The sequence below is a fragment of the Corvus cornix genome, chromosome 14, assembly GCF_000738735.6.
Source record: "Corvus cornix cornix isolate S_Up_H32 chromosome 14, ASM73873v5, whole genome shotgun sequence".
Classification (NCBI taxonomy): domain Eukaryota; kingdom Metazoa; phylum Chordata; class Aves; order Passeriformes; family Corvidae; genus Corvus; species Corvus cornix.
In genome coordinates this window covers 3,566,500-3,590,051 of record NC_046344.1, presented here as the reverse complement: position 1 = coordinate 3,590,051, position 23,552 = coordinate 3,566,500, and the positions used below count along the sequence as shown (strand labels likewise).

The window sequence follows — 23,552 nt, the reverse complement described above, 5'->3', positions numbered from 1 at the left end:
CAGGGATACAGGCAAGGCTAAGGGAACAGGAATTAAACCAACCCCCCCCAGCCTGCACACAGCTGAAAGTCATCCCGCAGCGACCCAGGTATGCCTTTCTTCCAAATCTCCATCTGTGATGTTTACCTACCACCCACACGCTGCTCCTGGACCTACCCCTTAAAGCTTTGTAACTCTGCCCCTTGTAAAAGCCCGAGTGAAATCTCCTCACCCCCGCCCCAGCTCAGAGAAATTTTAAAATCACAATCTTTCCTCACTTATTTAAGCAGCTGATAAAAAAAAATACAGAAAAGAGGCTTTATTTCTTGCTTCAAGTATTACATGCACTTTCAAAAATTAAAACTCTTTATTTAAACATCTCAATAGCATCTTGTCAGTTTGGAGGCAGCAAAGAATAACAGACATTTTGAAAAGCATTTACAAAAATACATTGCACAAAGTCCTATCTTGCTTTTTAAAAAATAAGTTAGTGTTATTCAAAATATTCCCCCCCAGCTACCTAATTTCAATTTATACAGGATAATTCTAATTTTAAATAGGTAACCTATAATATGAAAACACCTGTACATGTGTCATCTACTCCTCTGCGTAGGCCATAGGTTCTGTCTCCAGGTCGAGTGAAAAACAGTTCTTCACATGGAGACTTTTGTATTTTGAACATTCGAGGACTGTTGTGCAACATACATAACTCAATTCAGAAAACCAGTCAGCAGGTCCATGTGGTAACAGTTCTGTGGAACTACAAAATGCACTAGAACAGCAAGATAAAAATTCTGCATACAAGTAAATTTCAGGAATCTTTTCCAAAAAGGATCTTCAAAGCAGCAAGGCTAAAGGGAGCAATAAGCAGTTTCTTCTTGTTCTACGTGGAAATGTTGTTTCCAAGAGCAACTCTACTCATCTGGTACCCGACTAAGGCTTGTGGGGAGGATGAGGAATGCCTGTGTTTGCACACAGCAGCGCTGAGCTCAAACCCCTCTTGTAAATGTGACGCAGCAAGAATTACTTCAGGCTTGTTTTGCACGCACTGAATTCTCACTGTACAACATTTATGGAGTATAACAATCAACCAGTCTAAGGAAATCTTGTCCCAAAGAGATCACTTTTGACAAACTAAGGTAGTTCAACTGCTGTATAGCAGTGTTTACTGAGCAATTTAGCAGGTTACTGAGCAATCAGCTCTGAGCCAGTCAGTAGATCAAGGTCGATTTGGAATTGACACTAAAAAAAGAACAAACTGGCCGAGTTGCCATGGTAAAAACCCTTAAAATAACTTCAGTTACTTAAAGTTATCCCTGACTTTTAGAGCAATTCACGGCCACAAATTACAGTAAAGCATTCTCAGTCGCTGGTGTTTAAACTGGTTTTGGTTGTGTTAGCTTTCCCTGACAGTAGTAGTTATTATATTCAACATGTAGCAAAGAAGCCCTTTTGGATCCACCAAAAAGGTCAAAACCAACTGTCAACTGAAGGACACCTTTAGCCACAGTCGGTGTTCAAAATGTACCACAGTTTTTGGCTTATGGTGCCAAGCTAGCAAAAGTATGCAGTCAAGTCCTGGATTAAAAAAGAACAGATTCCTAGTTGCAGAAAGTGTGGTTTATTCTTTAAAAAAAACCTATACATTCATTTGTAATAAAATATGTGTTACCTGTTTGCCAACTGGGCTTTATGAACCAGAGCTGTTTGCATGCATTATTTCTCTCAGCATGGACACAGAAATATGAAGCGAACTGGCAATTACAAGCTGAGCCTTAGAGCAAATAAAAATTAGGGTTTATACATTTCTGCTGACAGTCTTCTGCCTTTATCAGAGGATCAATAGTTCTGCAGTGTGTATCTTGCATCCTCGTCCTTTACAGAGTCCAGTGTTGTAGGCTTCCCAGTATATACAGATTAGGAACAAAATGTACAAAGCAGCCACCCCCAGCTGTAGTGTGGATTACTCGGCAGGTTTCCCGTGCACTCTGAACCGATAAAGGCAGGTGTACTCTGCATGGCCCCAGTTAGAGAAAATCCTCAGCTCCACTATTTGGAATGCGTCTTCATTTTTCTCCTGGAGAAGGAAAAAGCAAACACACAAACCAGTGTCAGGGTTCTGGTATAAACAGCTGCAACTGAAGCTTTCTTAGGTTCCTGCAAGTACCAACAGTCATTAATAACTAAGTTACGCCTTGGGACTTTTCTGTTCCTTTGAACAGAACCTTCCTTGCCTTACAATTATTTGTGAGTCTGAAGCAGCATGGAACAGACTCTTCCCATGTTTAGCAACTTCTGACCATTTGTGGCCAGAGGGCAACAAGCCTTCCTCCCCTCTCATCTATTTGGGCCGTAGATGCTGAGGCAGAGGTAGATACCTTCTACCACAGGTTCTACAGCGCCCAAATGAGAACAAGGCCTTTGCCCTTTGCTGCTCATTGCATTCAAGTGTAGAAAATAAAAGTAATTTTCTTCTGACACTTTAAATCTTACAATCCAGACTTACCATCACTGGAAACATCTGCAGTGGTTCTCCTTCTTGATCATAGACATACTCTCCTAGAAGCTTGCCTTCTTCTTGATATTCATCATCCAGACCCTGTAACAAGATGAAGATTTTTGCTTCCATCATATTTCCAATCAAACCCAACCTAGAAGCATGTCTACATAGCAGTTATCAAGAGACAGCACTTGGAGGTCTGTAAAGCCAGGATCAGAATGTTTCCCATGTAATTTAAAGTCCAAGCACAGCTTGTACTCCAGCTTCCTGCACTGTAAATAGTTGTGCTGTTTACGTGTTTTCTTGGTCAAACCTCTTAATTTCCATGGCTAAACCCCTACTGCAGTATACAATACTGCTCAGGACAAGCAATGAGAGAACATCAAGGTTCATGCCAAGATTCAGATGTTTGCAGGTGACTGTTTAAGCATTTAGAAGAGCCTGACAAAAAGTTCTCAGCCATCGTAACTACACTCTGATGTAGCCTGTGGTCTCCTCTGTTGCAAAATCCTGCCTACACAACTGTGGTGCTGGGTAAAACGAATTTAAAAAATTATTTAAGGCACATAACAGATAAGGTACAGAGACAAAATGGGAGGGGTAGTGAGTGTAGAGAGAAAGAACAGGAGGGAAAATGAAACAAAGTGTACGAAAGAACTAGACCAACTAAAAAAACATTATCTCCCTCCAAAAGTGTTTACTACTCTCTAAGGCAAGAGTAAAGAAATAACTCACCCAAAATTAGTTGCAACACTTCTTATTCCTACTCTCAAAGCTCCTAAAGACCACCTCATTTTAAGACCAATGAGTGAAACAGTTTATCATCTTCTTAGCTATCCTCCCTCAAGTTACTATTTTCCAAGGTAAGTAACACAAATATTCTACGTACAAACGTCAACTTAAATTCAGAGACAGACTTACATATACTGAAAAATTCCTAGGAGCACTGGTGATATTTCCTGTTGGTGAAAGAGTTTTTGGTATGTGTTCCAATGTAAAGGCAGTTGGATAGATCTTCATGGAAAGTCTCACCACAAGATAGCCCTGTGATCCTTTGAAAGCCCAGCAGTTTCCTGGATACATGTCCGGCTGTACAGAAGGAAGGTGAAGAGAACAAGGTGGGAAACAACAACAAAAACAATGCTACAAGTGCGTTTCATAATTTTTTAAAAAATAAAAAAAAAGAGTAATAAAGAGTTGTAATGAATTCTGAATTCTTAGGGACAGTCTTAGACAGTAAGGGACAGGAATAATCTCCTTGGTGGAACTCTTCACGAAGACACCACATCCACCTGAGCCACCTGTGGTGTTTTGAAGACCTACCTTAGAGATTACTTCTCAACAAGAACCCTCCCAGCCCTCACACTTTGCACAAGTCCAGTGCACCACCCAAGCTTCCTGTGAGTCTTAATTTTGCTAGAGTAGGGCTGTGTCCAGGGACTACCAGGAGAATCCCACTCTTGGGAACATAGTTCAGAGTACCTCTACCCCCAATATAGTACAGAGATACAACCAGCACCCCAAGAGCCATCCAAACCACTAACACAAAATAACATTGCTGCATTTGTTTACTTGGCCTTTAATTACCTGAATCACCACTCTGGGAGACTGAGAGAAGTACCACAGAGGAATTCCAAAGAGGCTAATTAATGCTGTCTTGGTCTCGTAGGTTTCAGAACAGCGAGTACTCAGTATGCTGCCACCTCAAAAAAGATAGATCAGGTTAGCAGAAATAAAAGTCTTCAAGAAGGAGTAATTAAGGCAGAGATTTATATAAAGCAGATATTGTTAAGACCTAATAATTTTCTGGGGTACAATGCTTCTATCACGTACAGTGTTATTTTAAGAACAGGTTAAAGGTTTTTCATTTCTTTCTTACCCAGTTGTAGACATGTTGAGAACTATTCTATCCCTGTCCATGCACACCTAGGCTGATGCACAGCCCTGTAAACACCATCACAGATTGCACTCATCTGATGATCAGGCAACACACGAAAACACTCTTAATTTTAAGATTTCTAGTAAATACTACTAAAAGCATGGATAGTAAAAATGGTGTTTCCTCCACTACTTACCTCCAGATTCCAAGGCGAAATCCACCATCCCAGTCTTGTCTTGAGAGTAGAGTTTCAGTGCATTATTTACAATAATCTGTGCTTGCTATAGATGTACACATACAAGACAATGGAAGGAGAAATGTTTTAGTAAGATCAAGTGATAAAATAATTTATATCTATATATCTGTGAAGTTATAAGCATCTTTTTGAGACGCTGCACTTCATCAAAAGTCTTTGAAAGCCTCTTTTAAGACAGAGGCCACTTTTAACGCACAGTTGTCTGTCTTAGAATACAAATTCATACTGCATCTTGACTGCTGCTTTCTTTAAATTCTTCCCAAGACCCTGAGCTGCATTTCTTTGGTATACTTGTTTCTTGGGAATTCTTCAATTTTCAAGATAACACACTCTGAAAAAATGCAAATATTCACAACAGGCAACAATCAATGCTGTAAGAATACACTCAGTAAAGCATTTTCTGCAGCCCTCCTCATTTCAGCTGATGTTCCTGGCATCTCCTAAAACCATTAACATTTATGTTGACAGTTAGGCTCCACAAAATGCCCATGAAATAACTCTTTCCAGTTTCAGTTGAACTTTTGAGACCTTAAAACTCACTCACCGCTTCTGTGATTCCAGAAATCCCTGCATTGGTCACAGCGTTTGTGACTACTTCAGATGTTACTTTTTGGTTTGTTACAGACATATGGAGAGTAATATTCTTGAGGATCTGTAACTCAAGATCCCGCAGCAAAGTCTGTAGATCACTTTTGCTCACAAAATTGGAGGTAAGCCACTGGAGAAGTGATTCAGGAAAGTCTTCTTGATGATCACCAAAAAGCATTAGCTTGACAGATTCTTTGACCTGGGCATCTACCTAGTAGAAGCCATTAACAATTACAATTATTAGTTTTTACAAATATTATTTAAGTCATAGTTGATAATCCTGTATTATTTTGTTGGCTACATTCCAGTCAGACCTTTTAAAAGGCTTCAAAGGAACTTAAAATTCTTTTAACAGCAACTCTCAGACAACAAACCTAACTCACTTTTACATAAGTTTCTTTTCCATATTTGCATGGGTTAACAAAATATATCAACAGCAAAGAACTGTACAGAGAACTGCTACTACATCATGACTTACAAGCAAACCCCTGCCATTGTAGAAAACAAGCCATGAACTCCTGTGTATTCAAGTGTTATGCACTAACAAAAAAATTCACAGTAACCCTACACAGAACACTGTCATTCTGTAAGATTAATACTATCCCCATGTTACTGATTGCAGTGCATTTCAAGAAAGTTAGTGAACAAAACCAAGTAATACCAGATTTTACTGGGACAGTTAGAGAAGTTGCAGAACTTACTTTTTCATGAATGACATCCATTTTCTCACAACTCGTCTTCACACTTTGCCCAGATAACAGCTCCGATTTCATATAAGACAGCTCTAGTTCTAGCTTTTTAATTTTGGACACAAGTAGACTATATTGATCATCATCTCTGACAAAAACAAGGAGTCAATCATTAGGAAAGAGCAGTTGGAATCATTCCATCAAATTCCAAAGGTGTGAGAATATACTTGTCTAATAGAAAGTGCTTTCCTACCTCAACTGTTCACCACAATACACACAGAACCTGCAGCTCTTTGAAGATGTTACTTAAGGCATCCTTAGAATTAATGTATTCAAAGCAAAGTATTCGGAAGTTATGGAAAAATCCAGCAGTGATGAATTCAGATTATTACCAGGCTGACAAGCTGGTAACTCAAACATATACAGACTTTGGGGAATTTAAGGGCTTCTGACAAACCAGTCAAACTTTATTTGTGTGACATTGCCACTGGTTAGAGCAAGTTTCAGGCTACCTCACCCAAACCAGAGTAACTCCAGAGGCAGTGCTGAGTTACAAACAGCAGCTCATATATGCTCAATACAGATCAGTCTCCAGTGAGTGCTATGGAAAAAAGGTCTCCTCCATCATTCTAAGGCCATTTTACATTTCATTCTAATTTAAATGGCAATTCGGCAAATAAGCCAAAAAACAAACATTAGAATTGATCCAATTTAAGAATTTAAATATAAAGCCCATCAAAAGCAGTTACTGTATATTTCACTAAGTGATCTGAAGGAAAATTCTAATGCATTTATAACAGGACGAGAAGTCCCTCACTCTCCTCCACTATGTGAAAGTGTTGTTGTAGGGTTGCCCCCCACACCAGAGGGGGGTCCTGTGCTGATGTTCAGCATCACAGCTGAAATGCAGTACAAGACAGAAGTGCTCTTGCTGACAATACAAACTCTCAGGGTCAGTTAACTGATACAAGATAAGGATTGTTATATTGGGAAGAACAACACACAAATCACTGTCAGTTGGCATCACGAGTGAAAAAGCAAAATATATTTGAAAAGTGCTTATACCTCACTGTTTTTGATTTGGCTATGTCAAGCTCCTTCTGGATGTCCTAAAAAATACAAAAGTTAAGTTTTATCAGAGACAAACTCAAGTGACAGAAAGAAGATAAAGAATGTTATATGAAAATAAATTTTAGCACCATCTGTACAGGACTGTGCTCACAATGTTTGTGCCTCTGTATAATATGTTTCATTCCAAATAGAACCTGCCTCACTGGTCAAGGGAATAATTTTTAAACTTGGAATGAAACCCTCTCCAAGAAGGGGGAGCAGAAACACAAACAAGTTTTGAGACTTAGGGACCTGTAACAGCCAGACTGCTGTTTGGGACAGCAAATAAAAAAAACTTACTCTGTTTTATCAACAGGTTACAATTAGAACAAGTCATCAAAGCTCACTTTCAATACCTTGGATTCAGCAGAGAGTTTTCTAAGAAGGTCTTCCAGCGTCTGGATGCGCAACTCATGTTCTTTATGCAAAGCCAGGAAGTCAGTCTTAAAAAAGAGGGAAGAAAAAGGGGGTGTATTTTCTTTTGGAGTACAAATACCATAACTGATATCTTCTGCAAAGTGTAATTTTCATTCCTTTCTGTGAATGTTTAAGTGATTTATCCTGCAGGTAGTGTGAGAAATTACAGAATCTGTAATAAATCCAGAAGTCTGATTCAGCTGTAGTAGGGGCCATACACAGGAAGTTTACCACAAAACCCCTGCTTTGTCACTAGCCCTTCCTATAGTCTTCTTTATCTGTATGGAAACAGGATAAATCCAGCAGCTTTTCAGCAATGTAGGAATGTACTTTAGGCCACCTGTCTGCAATCAATCCTTTGTCAGCAGTAACAAAGGAGGAAGAAATGCCCTCAACTACTCCCTGGCCTTTACTACCTATTGGTTATTTCTAGAGCAGAAAAAGAATCCTCCAGTCAAATTGCATTAGTAAAACTTCAGTCAGTATCAGGAAACATCAATAACTGACTGTCTTACCTTTTCCTCCAATTTCATGTCTTCAAGATGCTGACTCATGACATTTTTTATTAAGTTCAATGTTTCACTTCTGTCACTCATCGTGGCAACCTGATCTTGAAGATTCTGGAGTAGGCTCATCACTTTGTTATATTCTTTGTTATGGTCATGGCATCTGTCGGACATGAAGGCCATTTGCTTTTCCAGCTCACTTATGCGACCAAAGTCAAAGATATTTATGGTATCCTGAAGTATAAAGATAATGCTTTAATATATAAAAAAATCAAGACACTTATTTACATTACGCTCGTGCAATAAGTAGTTATTGAAAAATATTGAAGACATGGGAGTTAAGAGGTCTTAAATATATGCAAGTTCTTCCTTGGACTGTTCTCCCTCACCTTTGGAGGTTGCACAGAATGAAAAGAATCATGTTGCGGTTCAGGAACATGAACAGAATCATCTGTTTTCTGTATTCTGTCAATTCTTGTCCAGTTCAATGGAGGTAATAATGAAATGAAGCCATTAAGCCCCCAGAACCACATTCCTAGAACAGAAAGAAAAAGCAACACGTGTTCAAAAGAATTCTCCCTTCCAACTGCTTACATCTACAAATGGTCTTTTTAAGGACACAGCTACCTTCAGTTTGCAAGGCAGGTGCCACACAACAGACACTACTCCAAGTCTAAACAAAAATCACCATGAGTCAGCTTTAACGTTTTTAAATCAAACACTCAAAAATATTGGGGAACATCCATCAGTCCCACTCACACAGTTGTGAGGCAGGGAACTTGCACTTAGATAAATCACGGTACAAGCTTAAACTTGGTTCTACTGCTTCCCTGGCACCTTGATCACATTTACTGATTAAGACAGGCCACATTTTCTGAAGGCAGATGCAAGTGCTGCTTTTTATCGCCACAGAAAATACGTTGCATTATATGCTTACTACAGATGACATTGCATAAGAGCTAATAAAAGTTGGAGGAAACTTAGGCTTCCATGGAAATAAAATAGCACTTCACAAGATTACACTTATTTTTGCAATATCTTAGTGGGAAGTAGCAACTTTTTCTACACAGGGTAAATTCTTTCCTTGTTCACCCTTGTACAGAGGACTTTGAATCCCCATTGTAGGTTTCCAAGCAGCTTCATCTTCTCCACAAAATAGCTGCAAATTTGTAAGACTCACAAAAACATGAAACTGCTTTTCAGAAATGGCTCAGCACTTCTGGTAAATACTTCAAACTTAATTTGTTTAATTTCAAAGTTGACAGCTGGCCTGGAACACTGTCTACTAACCAGTCTAAAGTCAGCAGTATCTTAAGCAACTAAAACATGGTCTAGAGCAAAGGAAAGACAGGATGAGTTTGTAAAAACTTAACCACACTTTTATGGAGACTGACAAAGCAATCAGTACACAGCCTACTCTTTCATTGCTACTCCTACGATGGGAGGAAAAGAAGAAAGGACTTCAGTGCATTTACTTACTCAACCACTCTTTCTAAAGAGCTCTATGCAATTAAATCAATGATATTACTTTCAGGACAAGGAGAAAGCTCGCTGACTTGTCACTACCCTGTAGGCTTGAATTACTGCCCTGTTCACAAACAAACTTGCTTTTTTCCACTTCTGCATCTTCTTCATAAATCAACTAAAAATGTTATTTTGGAACAGCTGTAGTACACACTCTGATTTGTACTATAAGTGAACAATTGACATACCTAGTAGAAACAGGAGTGGGATAAGAAACAGTAACCACCTGTAGTTCTTTGGAAGGCATCTAGAGAAAGAGAGGGAAGTTTACAAGAAAGAATACATTTACCATAATTAATTTTTATATTATAACTGGGTAAATAACTTGCTCACAAAACAATAATTTCAAATGATACACACCTTCTTACAAGAAACACCTTGAGCAAAGACATCAGAGTAACAAGTTGATACCACCCAGTTCTAAGCAACCTGAACATGCCAGAAGCTGCCCTCCCTAGAAGACAAAAGGTGGGAGTGTGAAATGTAATTACTGCAGCACATGTTCAAAGAAACCAAGCAGAGGGACACGCAGCTGTGGCCAACAACGCTTTGCAGAGTGGAGAAATGCATGGATAAGGCAATGCATGCAGCTTATTAACAGCTAGATATCACAAGTATGACAGCATTGTAACATCAACTACTCAACAAGATCAACAGCCATGCAAGGAGATGAAGTGCTCATTCGTTATGACAATGCTACCTCGCTGGAAATTCAGTATTAATGTCTGAACACAAGTTATCACACACTGGAGACCTCAGTATGCTCCAGGAAATGCACAGGTTAGCAGCAGCAGTTTTTGTAAGAGGAATACCAATATAGGAAGTGACTGCCAAACCAAACACGCCCCATTATGCCTGACACCCCATATTCAGTGCTATTGACATACTCATTCCCTCATGAAACAGTCTGGTTAGTCTCCTGTTATGCCTGTGAACAGAAACACACCCTCTCATTAAGCGCATTTTGGTCAATAAAGTAGCACATGCATTTCAAGATACAAAAGCTACAGCACAAGCAGGCTGAATTAGTGTAAGTCCCTGCAGTCCCCTAGTTTGCCAAAAGGAACAGGCAATGCACACACACACGGATTAGAATAGTAACCTGGAGAAAGAAGGGCCAGCCAAAGTAGAGACAACACCTTCTGTGACACAAGCCATCCCGTTGCTCCCACTGATCGCAACACGTGAAGCATAAAGTAACCTGGATTGTAACAAATTAACTCCATGTGGTAACAGACACAAAGGAGATGAAGTCTCTCTTCAGTACATGCAGTGAACACACTCAGCCCCCTGCCCATTCCATGTTCTGCAGAATTTTAAACCATACCTTTCAGTAATCTCAAACTTGGTTCTCCACTACTTTAAAGCAAAGCAAGCCGCTAATAAATATGAAGTAAAGTAAAACCAAGACAGTTTAGAAACTGAATTCTCATGGACAGAGATAAACAGAATGAACACCATCTGTGCCATTAGAATATCATTTTTTCCAAAATCAAAGTTTACATTTTGTAACATATTTATCTAACAATGCCATGCAAAGTGTAGCAGAGAATAGCAAGAGTACTACCATAAAAGCAAGCTTTAAGAACATCATAACATTAAAAGCATCTTATTTGTTCAAAATTAAGTATCAAGCTCATTATCTGGGTTACTGTTGAGAAGCAAGAACAATTAAAAATTTTAAATTCCAGTGATGTCTAGGAAATACTGATAGAAAATATTCCCTACTGAAAGTTACAAGCAGTCAATTTTCATTAAGCGTGTGTTCCCAAGGATGTTCAGTAGGACAGTTTTGTATCTCTTAAAGAGAGCAAAACTGCCACCACCGAACACCCCCACCCTGTAACATGCACTGTAAGAAATGCACTGTAAGAAAATGCTGTAACTTAAAGCCTGCTGAGGCCAACAATTACTATGTCCAAGACTAGGACCAATCTTTCTACAGAACAAACTACACAGTATATGTCTAGAAAATAATCCTACATTTTTAGATTAGCAGATATGTCTGGGTTAATCTGAGGGATTATAGATATACCAACCCAATGTTTTGCAAATCATTTTGCATGTATAAAGAACACTCAACAGATCCTTGATGCCTCTGTCATTCAAGCTAGGGAGCGCTCATCTCACAGGGTAGATTCTATCCCTACATAAGATTCCTGTAAAAATTGACTATCACTAGAACAAAAATAAAATGTTAAAACCCCTTTATTCAAATAACCTTCATACGAGTATCTCATACCTTGCTTTCATTTAAAGTCAGCTTTTCAACCTATCACGCATACAAATCTCCCTTAAGTGCAATAAATTAACAATCTGACTTGTTCCTTTTAACAGATGAGGTGCACGTTACCCTACACTTTGTTTTCACTAATAGGTAAGCAGCCTGCCACGCTTGTGCAAAAGAAGAGCAATCAATCAGAGCAAGAAGTCAGACAGAAGAGATGTTAAGGAAGTTAGTTGTCTAGGCACATTTTTACCCTACTTTGATAGATGAAGGAAGAAAAAAACCCCAAACACAAAGCACGTATGATTAACATTTTGAGATTGCGATGCAAAATAAAAGCAAACAAAAATGTCCAAGTCAACCTGCAGAAGAAAAGGTGTGCCAAATGGTCCTTGCTACCCTTTTAGCCCATGAGGATTGCATGTGGTCTGTGGTGTATATTTCAAGATGTTTCTTCCCCTTACAGTCATCACCTGTTGGTTGTGGTAACAGTTGATTAATGGGATAAAGCCAGGATCAAGTCAAGATTGTTACAAGATAACTGGAACAAGTCTATCTCACATCATCAGCTATCAACCCAAAAACTGCTAAGCAAACTTCAGGGGAAGGAAACTTCCTGGGGGAAAGACTACAGTACACCAGGGGATCACCATCCCCCCCCTACACCTAAGTTGCAAACCAAATATTTACTTTGTAGCTTCCATAGTGTCAGGGGCTGTCTGATACCACTATTACAGCAACAACCTGCTGTAGAGCCCAAGGCTGAGACAACATTAATCACTGTACTTACATATTGATTCCTCATTCACACCAAGATGACGATCTTCTCTGTAGAACTCCTTTACATTCATGCTCCCACAGTAGTCTGAGTGAGCTGCAACACATTCAAAAAGCACACATGGAATCTAATTCTCAAGTTCAAAGCCTTTCATATACACAGATTTTAGCTAAACTGGCTTGGTTCACTATTAAAGTCAGGTTAATCACAGAAAACCTGAAAAATGACTGAAGAAGAAGCCTACTCTGTGCAATCATTCTTTTGTCTTTAAATATCAGGGGGCCTATTGGTTCAAAGAAATCTTTCTGCTTCTTTACAGAGAGCAAAGCTTGTTAAAAAAAACAAAACAAAAAAACCCAACCAAACAAAAAACCCCCAAAACAAAACAAAGAAAACAAACCCAAAAAAACCTCAAACCCCAACCAACCCTCATTCAGTAAGACCCCGTTCCCAACATTCCATCAAATGGGTCAACCATTCATTACATATTTGTGCTGATTTTAACAAACTTGTTACATGAAGGAGAAGAAAGCATTAGCAATTATAAGGCTCTGAGCAGAGAGAAGAAAGAGAGCAAAGTTCTACTCACATGCAAAAATCAGTTACCTTCTGTCTATGGCAATTTAACTTCACTTGTAGAGCAGGTATAATAGAAAAGAAAGCACCAAAGAAGAAATGAATGTTTTCAGGGAAAACAAGATGTGCTCTAAAGTAGTGCAGAGTGATGAGAGCAGTTTGAGTTTTGCAAGACAGATCTAAACAAGCTTTAAGTGCACAGCAGATTTAAGGGTGATAAGAGAGACCTAAAGACATTGAAAAATTAGAATTTGACACTATCACCATAGTTTTTAAAAATCAAGTTTCTCAATTAAAAAGTTACTCTCTACCACTGTCTAGTAAAAATCAGCATGTGGATCTTGTATAAAGGAATCTTGAGAAAACAGAGGAAAGGTATGAAAAGTGTAGTACAAGTGAGGTAATAATAAAAACAGAGAGGAGCCAGCCAAAAGACTATAGAAGAAGATCACCATAGTGCCAACGATGAAGTCCACAAGAAAGAAAAGCCAATACACACGCTGTGTTTGGAGACCAAGGAAGACAACTGAAAAAGTACCTTTATATTCATAACCCAGCTTCAGCAAAACCATTTGAAATAGTTGCACTAATAGTGATGCAAAAGATGCTGCAGTACTTTTGACCAATCGTAGAATCTTACTCATGTAGAAGTACGTTCCTCCTATTGAAAAAAACAGTGTGAATACAAATTATTCATCCATAGAAATATGTAATTCTGTTCTCTGGTCACCATTAGCTTGTGTAAGAGTGAGGACGAAGCAGGGAAAGCCTTTAGCCAAGAGTATTAAACTTGAGCAAGTGTGGTTTGAAAAGTCTGGGTATATTAGATTTCACATCAAAGCTTTTGTAAGAACTACACACCCTGGATAATGACTTCAAGGCAAAATCTGTAACTTCAGCAAGAATAGCTTTGCTTAGTGAGAATGCAGAACTCTAAAGAGCACTGAATTCCTTGCTTATGGAACTTGGGATTCCTCACTGATGTGAGCTGCTGATCCTGATTTTGGGGTCCCAGTTCCAAAGAGACACTAGCAGTGTTATTCTGGATTTGAAAGTGAAGACTGTTCAACACCTTCCCTGCTGTTACATCAGAGGAAGCATCTACAGTGGTCTGCCTGAAGTGCTAGAGACACACCCTTCTCCAGAACCACAGGAACAAAGCCACAATCCACCACTGCTGCTGTCCTAGACTCAGCCACATGCCCAAAACCTGCCATGACTGTGTGTGCCCTTTCCCCACCCACACACCCCCAAAGTCTGACCCAATCCTCTAGTTAAAGTACAAAGGAATGTACAAAGATGAGTAAAATTCTCTCATGTGAATACAAACTCAGAAGCACAGAAAGTTTTCATGCAGTGCCAATTTAAGTAGTTGACTGTACAAGTCAAAAGAATTCCACTCTGTGCTAGACACTAACTAAAAACAAGTATTTAACTCACGTATCTGAAGTCATATCATATAGCTCGAACAAACTGATTTCTTGTACTGAAAACAAACTCCATTCAAGACTAACAAATCTACAGAATTCCAAAATTGGTTCCTTTCTAGCTCAAGGTCATTAAAGAGACACATCCTTTGTGGTAACTGAGGACTACCAGTAATCAAGAAACTCCAGATGCTGTGCAAGAGGCAGGCAGACACAGGCAAGAGAAAGAGGAAAACAATCCACTGAATGGAGATTGTCTTGGAAAGGCAGAATCTTACTTATACAGACTCAACTTTTCAAGCTTTTGGAATGTGGTCACTAGAATGACTATTTGGAATCAGTTTTTCCCTTTGGACTTCAATTTTTCATGTAGCTGAGATTGAGCTTTTAGAAACACTACAAAAAGCTGCAAGGTTAAAAGAGGAGAAAAAAATTAAACGGGAAGTAGAAAGCCCTCTCAGAGATTCCCTAGATAGCAGAAGCACTGCAAAATAACAATTCTGGTCAATCTTGAAAGTTCAAATCATGTAAGGGATAAAAAGTTATAAAAGCAAATGCACAGAAGAAGTTTCTCTCTGAAAGACATGACCAAAAACTTCAGAGCCACATAGATCCAATGTCAGATTAGGAGACTTACAATCAGTGCTGGCTGGCCAAATAATTTTATAACTTAAGATACCAGAGCACTTTCATTTTGTAATTGTTTAATTCCTACAGCAGCACTGAAAATCAGTAGATAACTATACACAAGAAACCAACAAGTACACAAAATTTCAACTTAGACAGAAAAAGGTATTTCATATAAGCTGATCTCTAGAACTCAATTATTAGCAAGTTTATCAGGGTAGGACAAGCTTAAATAACACTACATTGAAATGAACCAACTGAACTGTATTGCAGAGAAAACACAAGAGAAAGTAACTTACTAGATGCATGTTTCTGGCTCCTGTCCCTAGTGTAGATCCTGGAGGATGGCACGTGGGAAGCTGAGTAGGCAGTGAGGACCTCCTTCCTCTCTGACAGCATGCTGCAGTCACTGCACGTGTAGCCGTTCAGCGTGGGCTGCAGCTCTGCTGCTGCTATGCCCCCGTTCCCCTGCAGCAGCATGGTGTCACTGCCTGGAAACAGCACAACAACCAACACACCCATGTCAGTACTGCCAGCACTGTGCCTGTTACATGGGATGTGGAAGGAAAAGCAAAGTGTAGTTACCTTTGGGGTCACCTTCTTCATCGAGGCCTGCAAATGAAAAAAGAAGAAATTGGTCCCAAATATAAGACGACCTGAACTGAATTACAATATCTGACATAAACTCAAGTTAGAAGTCCCACTAATTCTAAGACTTCAAAAAAAGTCTCGTTATGGTTAGCATTTAACATATTTTGCAGCCCATCAGAGAAACATGTATCCAGACCTTATTATAGAAGGAATAGTTGTGAAAAGCATCCCATCACAGAAGGGGCAGGCAAAGTAACATGAATACCAACTGCATCTTGACTTAGCTCCCACGAGACCTTAAAGCAGCTAATTACAAGCTTACAATGCTGCTGCTGCTTGGTGACTACTTTGATACTACTGTATTTAAAATTCTGTTTTAAGAGTCAGGTTATCTAATATTTAGAACTGGTTCTACCAAGATTGAAACAATTCTTCCCATTAGGACTCTGGGAAGGTCACAAGTATTCTGACTAGAAACAAAGAGTCTGAATTGGGAGGTAATAACAAATTGTTGATCTGGTTCTACACAATACTTCACATGACAATACTTTATGTAGACAACTCTCATATTTTCTCTTCATTGAAGAAAACAGATTCCAGGAAAATATACTTTTATATACTTGCAAAGTCAAACCAGCTAGCCACATACAAAAACCCTTTTGGGAAATCCTGAAATGCCACTAATTTGAAACTTTCACATTAAGGTATGTTAAGAAGAAACAAACTTCTGCCTATAAACAAAGAAGAATACTTTTCCTTTGGCTTTTCACAGACAAGTTACATGTTTACCATTCTTTAAATATAATGTACATTTTGTACTCAATGTACATTTTGAAGAAAACAACGATAGGAGATAATTATGGTGTTGCATCACAAAACTGTTTATATTTGCTGCCGTATTAACTTGACTGTGCAACATCTTGATATGCCAGTAAATCAAGTTTACACACTGGACCATAAATTTCCAGTGGGCATCTTAGCAAGAAGGCCCCTACAGCAGAAGTGGAAGTGCACACAGGTTTGAGGACAGGATGGACAGCAGGTGGGACAACGATCATAAATTTATATGCACCAAACCAACCAGTTTGCACAGTTTGATACAAGCAGTAGCAATCATTGCCTACCCCAGAAATGATCAACTTCTGTCTGTTCTCGAATCAGAGACTCATCCAATATAGTGGATATCATTGATGTATCACTGGCATGGCTATTGAAACTGCTCTGGCTAAAAATAGATGAGCTGGACAGATTTTTCCTTGGCACATGTCTTCCACTGCCAGACTGTTTGTTCATACTTCTGCGTTGCTTTACCACCCTAGGAAACAAAGCAAAGGCAAGTAAGACAGAGCACTAAAGACACAAATTTCTGTTAACTTCTCACTTTATTAATGAATGAATTAACAGTCATTTCAACACTGATGTGACTAAACAGAGCAAACAAGGTTTAAAAGGAAGTCCTAGCCTTCAAGCACCTATAATTTTACAAAGATTTTACAAAAAAATTGTCATTGCAAACCACATACTGAACACAAATTTCAAAGTATGGCAGTAAACATGGAGAACAAAAAATAAGACTTTTAGGTAACTTTTTTGCATTCTTTTTTTCTAACAGTAAGACTCAGGATTTACTTGAGAAGACTTAAAAATGCTTACTTAGATTGATCCCTGAAGGACATGTTTCCAGCATAAGAGCTGTCATGAAGGGAATCACTCTGTCCATCATCTGATTTACTGTATCCTCCAGCAGCCAACCGTAAACTACGCCGTGACATTCTGGGTGAATCAAACACTGGATCTATTTTGTTTTCAGTCTCAAAATCCAAAGCAGATGAAGAATAACTTGAACTGCAGTAAAATAAGAACAGCAAAATTACCAGGGGAATTTTCAACCTGGTAACAAATACGCTCTTCAAGCTAGCCCAAGTTTCCATTAAATACAGTTTATTCAGGGTTATGACACAATCCCCACGAGATATACCAAATAACCCCAATAATTTAGATATATGTAGATATTCAAGGTTCTCCTAAGCAATTCATATTATGAGTTCTACAACTGAAAACAAATCAAAGAAAGAAACAACCACCATGGAAACAACATCTGAAGTTTAGCCAGAGTAAGCACTCATGCTTTTGGGACCAATTTGAGAGAGGAAGCCATTCATGACACAGTTTCACCACGCCTAGCAGCAAATTAAAAATGGCACACTCCCAAGCTGCAAGGCAAAGATTAATTTTCAGTCTATTTTTGTCTATTTTCTGTTTGCCAAGTCCTTGTTTTGAGAACCAAAGATCCATATGCCACATTACTCTGAATTTCCATCTCAACAAGTAGGAACTTCCTCTGTTTAAGATAAAGACTTCCCTACTTCAGTTTAACTACCACTACTTTTTATAAAGAAGTGGTTTAAAAACATTTCTTAATTTAATGCAAACCATTAGAAACATTTAACTCCAAGCTAACAAAAAAATATTTAGAGACTTTAATCTGTTTTTCTCCATAGAGGCAAGTTTACACGTAGATAACCTTCACATCATTACCCAGGTACTCCACATTTCAACGCGTGATTCTCTCAGAGCCTCCATGAAAATTTACAGTGAAGACAAGCAGCAACACAAGGCAAACACAAACAGATTAAAAGCTGAGGAGTCTGTAAGAAATACATTTACCAAAGCAGAAGTTTAGCCTAAAGCAGAATACTCATACACAACCAAAGGAAACATTCAGTTATGTAAGTGAGCAGAGGCTGCTGGCACCAGGCATTGCACAGCACGTCAGGTTCTGGAACTGCTCAGCCCTGTGACCCACAGCATCCAAATGCTAAGTGCTCTAGGCCAGCTTTCATAAGGACTCTGTCCCTTCTTGGGCCACAGGGATATACAGAGATGTAACAGCACTTCAGTACTCCTGGGGGTTTCATTTATTTTTTTAAAAGAAGAGATAAGCAAAGAATTGTTTGTGACAGCAGCTCCTTCTCCCCAAACACAAACACACAAGTAAATTAGATCTGAATGAGTAGATTCTACTGTGCAGCCTGTATTTGAAATAGAAGCTTTCCCTTTAAAAAAATACGTATCAACAGCTACTATAAAATGTATTTGTGTAAAAACAATTTAATGGACATAGCTTTCTTACACAATCATTAAAGATCTCAGAACATCACAAAGTAATAATATGCTAAGTATTGTATTATTTTGGCATACAATTAACATCAGAAGGCCTTGAAGCTACACTTACAGTAATGACGTAATTCTGACAAGGTGGTGCTTTTGAAGTGAGTTTCTTCATTGCACCACAATGCAACGTAAAACATGTAAGATGGGGTTGTCAGAGCATGTCAACTGCATTTCTTTTGGCTTAAAAAATAACCCAGACTGTTAACACACTGCAGGAAAACATCTCATGGCTGCAGCACCAGCTGGGCATTCAGCCCATAAGACCAGAGCAGAGTCTGTCTGAAGTAGCTGCTTCTATTGCCCAGAGGAGCACAGATTTGATGGCAGGGCCCTGGCTCTGTGTGCTGGATCTCACTGGTCTGCCCCGATAATGATGGCACGTGCAGTGCAACCCTGTGCAAGGCAGAAGCCCCAGCACAACTTAAACTCAGCACACATTACTAAATGCATTAGTCTTATTAATCCTTGCTTTCATTTGGCTGGAAGAGGGAGAAGAAATAACATGTTTTCTCAGGTACCTAACCAATTGTAGACTAAAGAATTTAATTTTTACAGTTTTCAAAAATGCTAAGTATAGATGATTCATACTCTGACAGATGTGAAAGTGAGAATATGGGTTAAATGTGGCTCCTCCTGCTGTTATTCTACTGTTATATAAAGGGTCAGAGCCACAAGTTTTCTACTGAGTCCCTCCCTAAACAGTTGTTTCAGAACTCAGTTTTGCTATTTACACTTGCCACTATGCATTTGCTTTTCCTCATCTTCACCCCACGTTTCTTACAGATACTCAATTCACAAGAACACAAAGTACACAGAACAAGCTGACAGCTGTGACCAGCCTCAATTTGTTTCTGTTCATAAAACACTTGTTGTTACCAAGTATCTCAATGAGCATTTATATCAATGTGGGTTGAATAAATAGCTTGAAGCTGGGCTCCACTACCAAAAAAAACCCAGAAAACAAAAAACAAAACAAAACAAACACCACCACCAAAAAACCAACAAATCATCATGGAATCTTTTCCTCTTTAACAAAAAGGGGCTTGTCTCTCACTTATGCAGGATAATAATTCTCTTCACATTGTGTCCTCTGTCAGCAGGACAGTACCTAGAAGTCTCCTAACTTGCCATCTCACTTTCCATGCTCTGGAATGCAGCCTTTTTTCTTCTACAGAAAAGACTACAGTAAATAAAAAAACCACTGCCTTTGCTTTCCAGGACCAGAAATGAACCTGTACATTGATGTAACCTATGCAATATGTACAGCTAACCAAGAAACACCTAAAGGTGGGATGCAATTAGCCTACACTCCTGGATAACATCTGCAAACAGTGCAGACTCTGGTTCCTTCCCCAGCAAACAGCTCCCATGGCTGCTGGCAGAGCTGGAGACTGAATCTAGTCTTACATTTCCAGCTTCTTGATACCTCCTTCACATGAGCTTCTACAGAATAAGAACGTCCTAGACTTCAGTGGGTTATTTTTCAAGTTATATATTTATAAGTGGAATAAGAATGAGGTCTGCCAATTTTAGCATTCCTATAGCTCCTCTGAAGGACCTTAAGTGTCATTTTTTTATAAATACTCCTTGGAACGAAATGGGCAGTGATGTTCTTGACTATTCAGGATAACAGACACATGCAATACACCTAAAGAACTACAGCTGAACAGACATCTAACATGGACACAGACATACAGTCAATACAAAAACATTCACAGCCTTTCTAACCAGGGGGCATTATTTACATTAAGTGACCAAGGACACTACCTTGAATTATTTAGTTATTTCTTCAGTCAGTCCCAGAACATACTTAAAAACCTCAAAAGATTTTATTCAATTACTGTGCAGAAAATTATATCCCAATTGAATGCTCTGACACAGAAAAACAAAATCAAACCAAATTCTTATTGATTTAACCCATATTTTTGAAAAAGTGTTAAAGGCATCCAAGACAACACAACTCAAAAGATGATGGTGACTAAAAGGAAAGATCAGTCGTAAGAGTGGGGTGTAAATTATATGTTGACAAGTAGGTGAGATTCACAAGTTTGACTTGCATTTGGAGGAGGATAAAGATTATTTAGGTATATCAGTTAAATGTTTTTCTGATTTGGGCTGGAGGAGTAGAAGCACAAAGTAGAAGCACTACAGCTATGAACACACAGTGATCCCAGTAAGTATTAATGTAAGTTCTATTAATAACTCATAGCCAACTCTATTAATAGCTTTGTGGTATCAAGCTTCACTGCACTGCTTTCTGCAGGGCTACATCCCAAGCCACTTTCTTTAAAGAAAAGATTCTGTAAAGATTGAGTTGTCACAGGCAGAATAAACCAGATTAGAATATAAGCAAAACAAACACAGGTGAGGGGTAAGAAGGAACAAATTTCAACATGAAAATATTTCTGATTAGCAATTCTCCCTTTCCTCAGAGTCTTCAAATATTGTTTGACCCAGGGTAGGAAGAGCTATAATAACAGATGTCATTCTGCACATATACAGCAAGCAGAGGCACAGCAAGAGTCTGCACAGAAGACTGTGGTTTACTCTCTTGACATCCTGAAAGCAGTGTCACGTCAGTGTAACAAGTAGTTCTTCCCCATTATTTTAACATTTGGGGCCTCAAACAATTTTAAAGAAAGAGCGTGCCAATCCTTTTCTACATAAGGAAGAATTATAATGAATTTATTTCAACCTAGTTTAACCATACTTGCCTTCATTAATTGAGTTACTAAACTTCATCATACCCAGCTCTATCCATTTATAAATACCTATGCCTAATAGCCTAACACAGCAAAATGGCAAGCTGGAAAGTTTCAGGACATGTAACCCCTTCACGACTTCTCAGTTTTTCAGAACAGTCTTCATTTATGTAGCAAGACAAACACTCAGCTGTCCCCTAAATAAACCCCACCAAAGTCATCATGAACTATCCTCCAGATGTCCAACAGGATTTATCATTCTACATCTTCTTTCTACTTGTCCACTGTTTTTTCACTGGGTAAGAATCTTGGACAAGAATAACACAGGAGTTACAATACGTCAGCCAATCTCTAAGGTACATTTGCAACACAGAGGTAGCTAAACCCACTCAGTAATATAGAGGTGAAACTGCTGCTGGATACAAAGCACATAAATCACCTTTCATTGTCCAGCATGCTTTTCTTGAAAAGAGAAAACCCACTTGTATTTAACCAACACTTTACCAATGGTTTTTCATAAAATTCAGGAAAAATTGCAATTCAACAACATATAACATGTCACATTTTGCAACACTACTGACATTAGGCTACAGCTTAAAAAAAAAAAAAGCCATGATCCCAAACAGAAAATGGAAACATACAGTTTTAGAGCACACAAAAGGAAGAGTATTAAGTCAGTAATCTCTTAATGTTACAGTTTTGGCAACTTCTGTTTTATTGGCAAGTAGCCAAGTATTGTCCAAACGCTATACTGTATTTTAATACACAATACATAATAACGCCATACAGAGAGAATAGAAAGGCAAATCTCATACTGCATCCTAATGAACAATCATTTTTTTAAATTTAAAATTAGCTAAACCAGTAACTCAGGCTCACTGATGCATTTTGAAGCAAATATATATCTCATAACTCAATACCAGGAAAAGCTCAATAGATTAAAACAGCAACAATCTGCTATATTAATACTAAAAAACTCAAAATAGGCATCACAACACTTGCTCTGAATACATAATACAAAAACTACCAAACACTATGGAGTTAGTTTTTAGAAAATTGATTTCAGAAAAACAATCAGATACAAAGATATAAGAAAAAACCATGATCTTTAGAAGATACAAGAAAAGGATACAAGAAAAAGCAAGTTCATTAGAACACAGATTTTACATTCACCCAACAAACAGCTCTGCTAAAAGAAGTAATCAATATGTAACTTCCCGCCAAGTCCCACACTAGCGGCAATGAGTGCGTAGCAATCAGCGCTTTAAAGTGAAAGCGGTCCCAAGTCACAAAAGAAAGCACACACCAAAGTTATAAGACACAAAACATCGAAGAATTTTGAGGACATATTTATAGAAATCCAACAGCAGTTGTAACTAGGCGGACACAAGTTACTCATAGCAACTAATAAACACTGAGTCATTATCTTAGTCATTGTCCTGTTAGTTCAATGTTTTCTTTCCTCCAGTCAGGACACAGCAGTTGTTTTCAAACCAGACTAGAAAAAGCCCTTCTTCAAAGAAGTCAGCTACTTACCATGAAAGCTCAACTCTCCAGGATTAGCAACATTCAGAGAACAGACAGTTTCTCTACAAGAAGAAAAGGGTTCTCACCTGAGTGCATATGTATAGCCAGTGTTCTCTGGCAGACATTGGGGAGGAGTGTACGTGTGTAGACGTGAAAAGTCCATGTTGACTGTTTCAAATCATACTGTAAAAGGTGAAAATAAAGTAATGCAATGACTTAAAATTACATAAAGTCAGTCTAGGAGCCCTTGCACTGTTCAGCCTGTGTTATTAAGTATTGAAATAAAAGAGCTGTTACCAGAAACGTGGAGCTCTCAGCAGTGGAGTAGTATTGCTGCTACTGCCAGATATCCCTTATCATTACTACAGGAAGCTCAGGGTATTTCTGACTGTGACTTTCTTTATGACACTTTATTTTCAGCTATTTCCAGGTTCTCTAGAACATGACAGTAATATGAGCCAAACTCTTATCACAA

At 38.5% G+C, this 23,552-nt stretch overlaps 1 protein-coding gene across 9 annotated transcripts in view; it reads right to left on the bottom strand.

Annotated features, from left to right (window-relative positions):
• Positions 1–283: 283 nt before the first annotated feature.
• The window catches only part of SUN1 (Sad1 and UNC84 domain containing 1), a 33,468-nt gene continuing 10,199 nt past the window's right edge, over positions 284–23,552 (bottom strand). For 4 of the 9 annotated variants that reach the window (XM_010392430.3, XM_039560139.1, XM_010392429.3 and 1 more), the window contains exons 2-23: positions 23,164–23,260; positions 17,328–17,519; positions 16,799–16,989; positions 15,669–15,695; positions 15,383–15,574; positions 13,568–13,690; positions 12,466–12,549; positions 12,038–12,148; positions 10,551–10,649; positions 9,809–9,902; positions 9,637–9,695; positions 8,314–8,459; positions 7,934–8,158; positions 7,358–7,444; positions 6,957–7,000; positions 5,904–6,039; positions 5,159–5,413; positions 4,555–4,639; positions 4,067–4,182; positions 3,401–3,568; positions 2,486–2,578; positions 284–2,056 (exon numbers count right to left, since the gene is read on the bottom strand). In XM_010392430.3, coding sequence (XP_010390732.1) covers positions 1,943–2,056; positions 2,486–2,578; positions 3,401–3,568; positions 4,067–4,182; positions 4,555–4,639; positions 5,159–5,413; positions 5,904–6,039; positions 6,957–7,000; positions 7,358–7,444; positions 7,934–8,158; positions 8,314–8,459; positions 9,637–9,695; positions 9,809–9,902; positions 10,551–10,649; positions 12,038–12,148; positions 12,466–12,549; positions 13,568–13,690; positions 15,383–15,574; positions 15,669–15,695; positions 16,799–16,989; positions 17,328–17,519; positions 23,164–23,240 — 2,718 coding nt within the window. In that variant the 5' untranslated portion in view covers positions 23,241–23,260 and the 3' untranslated portion in view covers positions 284–1,942. The remainder of the gene's footprint in view (positions 2,057–2,485; positions 2,579–3,400; positions 3,569–4,066; positions 4,183–4,554; positions 4,640–5,158; positions 5,414–5,903; positions 6,040–6,956; positions 7,001–7,357; positions 7,445–7,933; positions 8,159–8,313; positions 8,460–9,636; positions 9,696–9,808; positions 9,903–10,550; positions 10,650–12,037; positions 12,149–12,465; positions 12,550–13,567; positions 13,691–15,382; positions 15,575–15,668; positions 15,696–16,798; positions 16,990–17,327; positions 17,520–23,163; positions 23,261–23,552) is intronic. The other 5 variants (XM_039560145.1, XM_039560140.1, XM_039560141.1 and 2 more) reach the window with 5 other exon arrangements.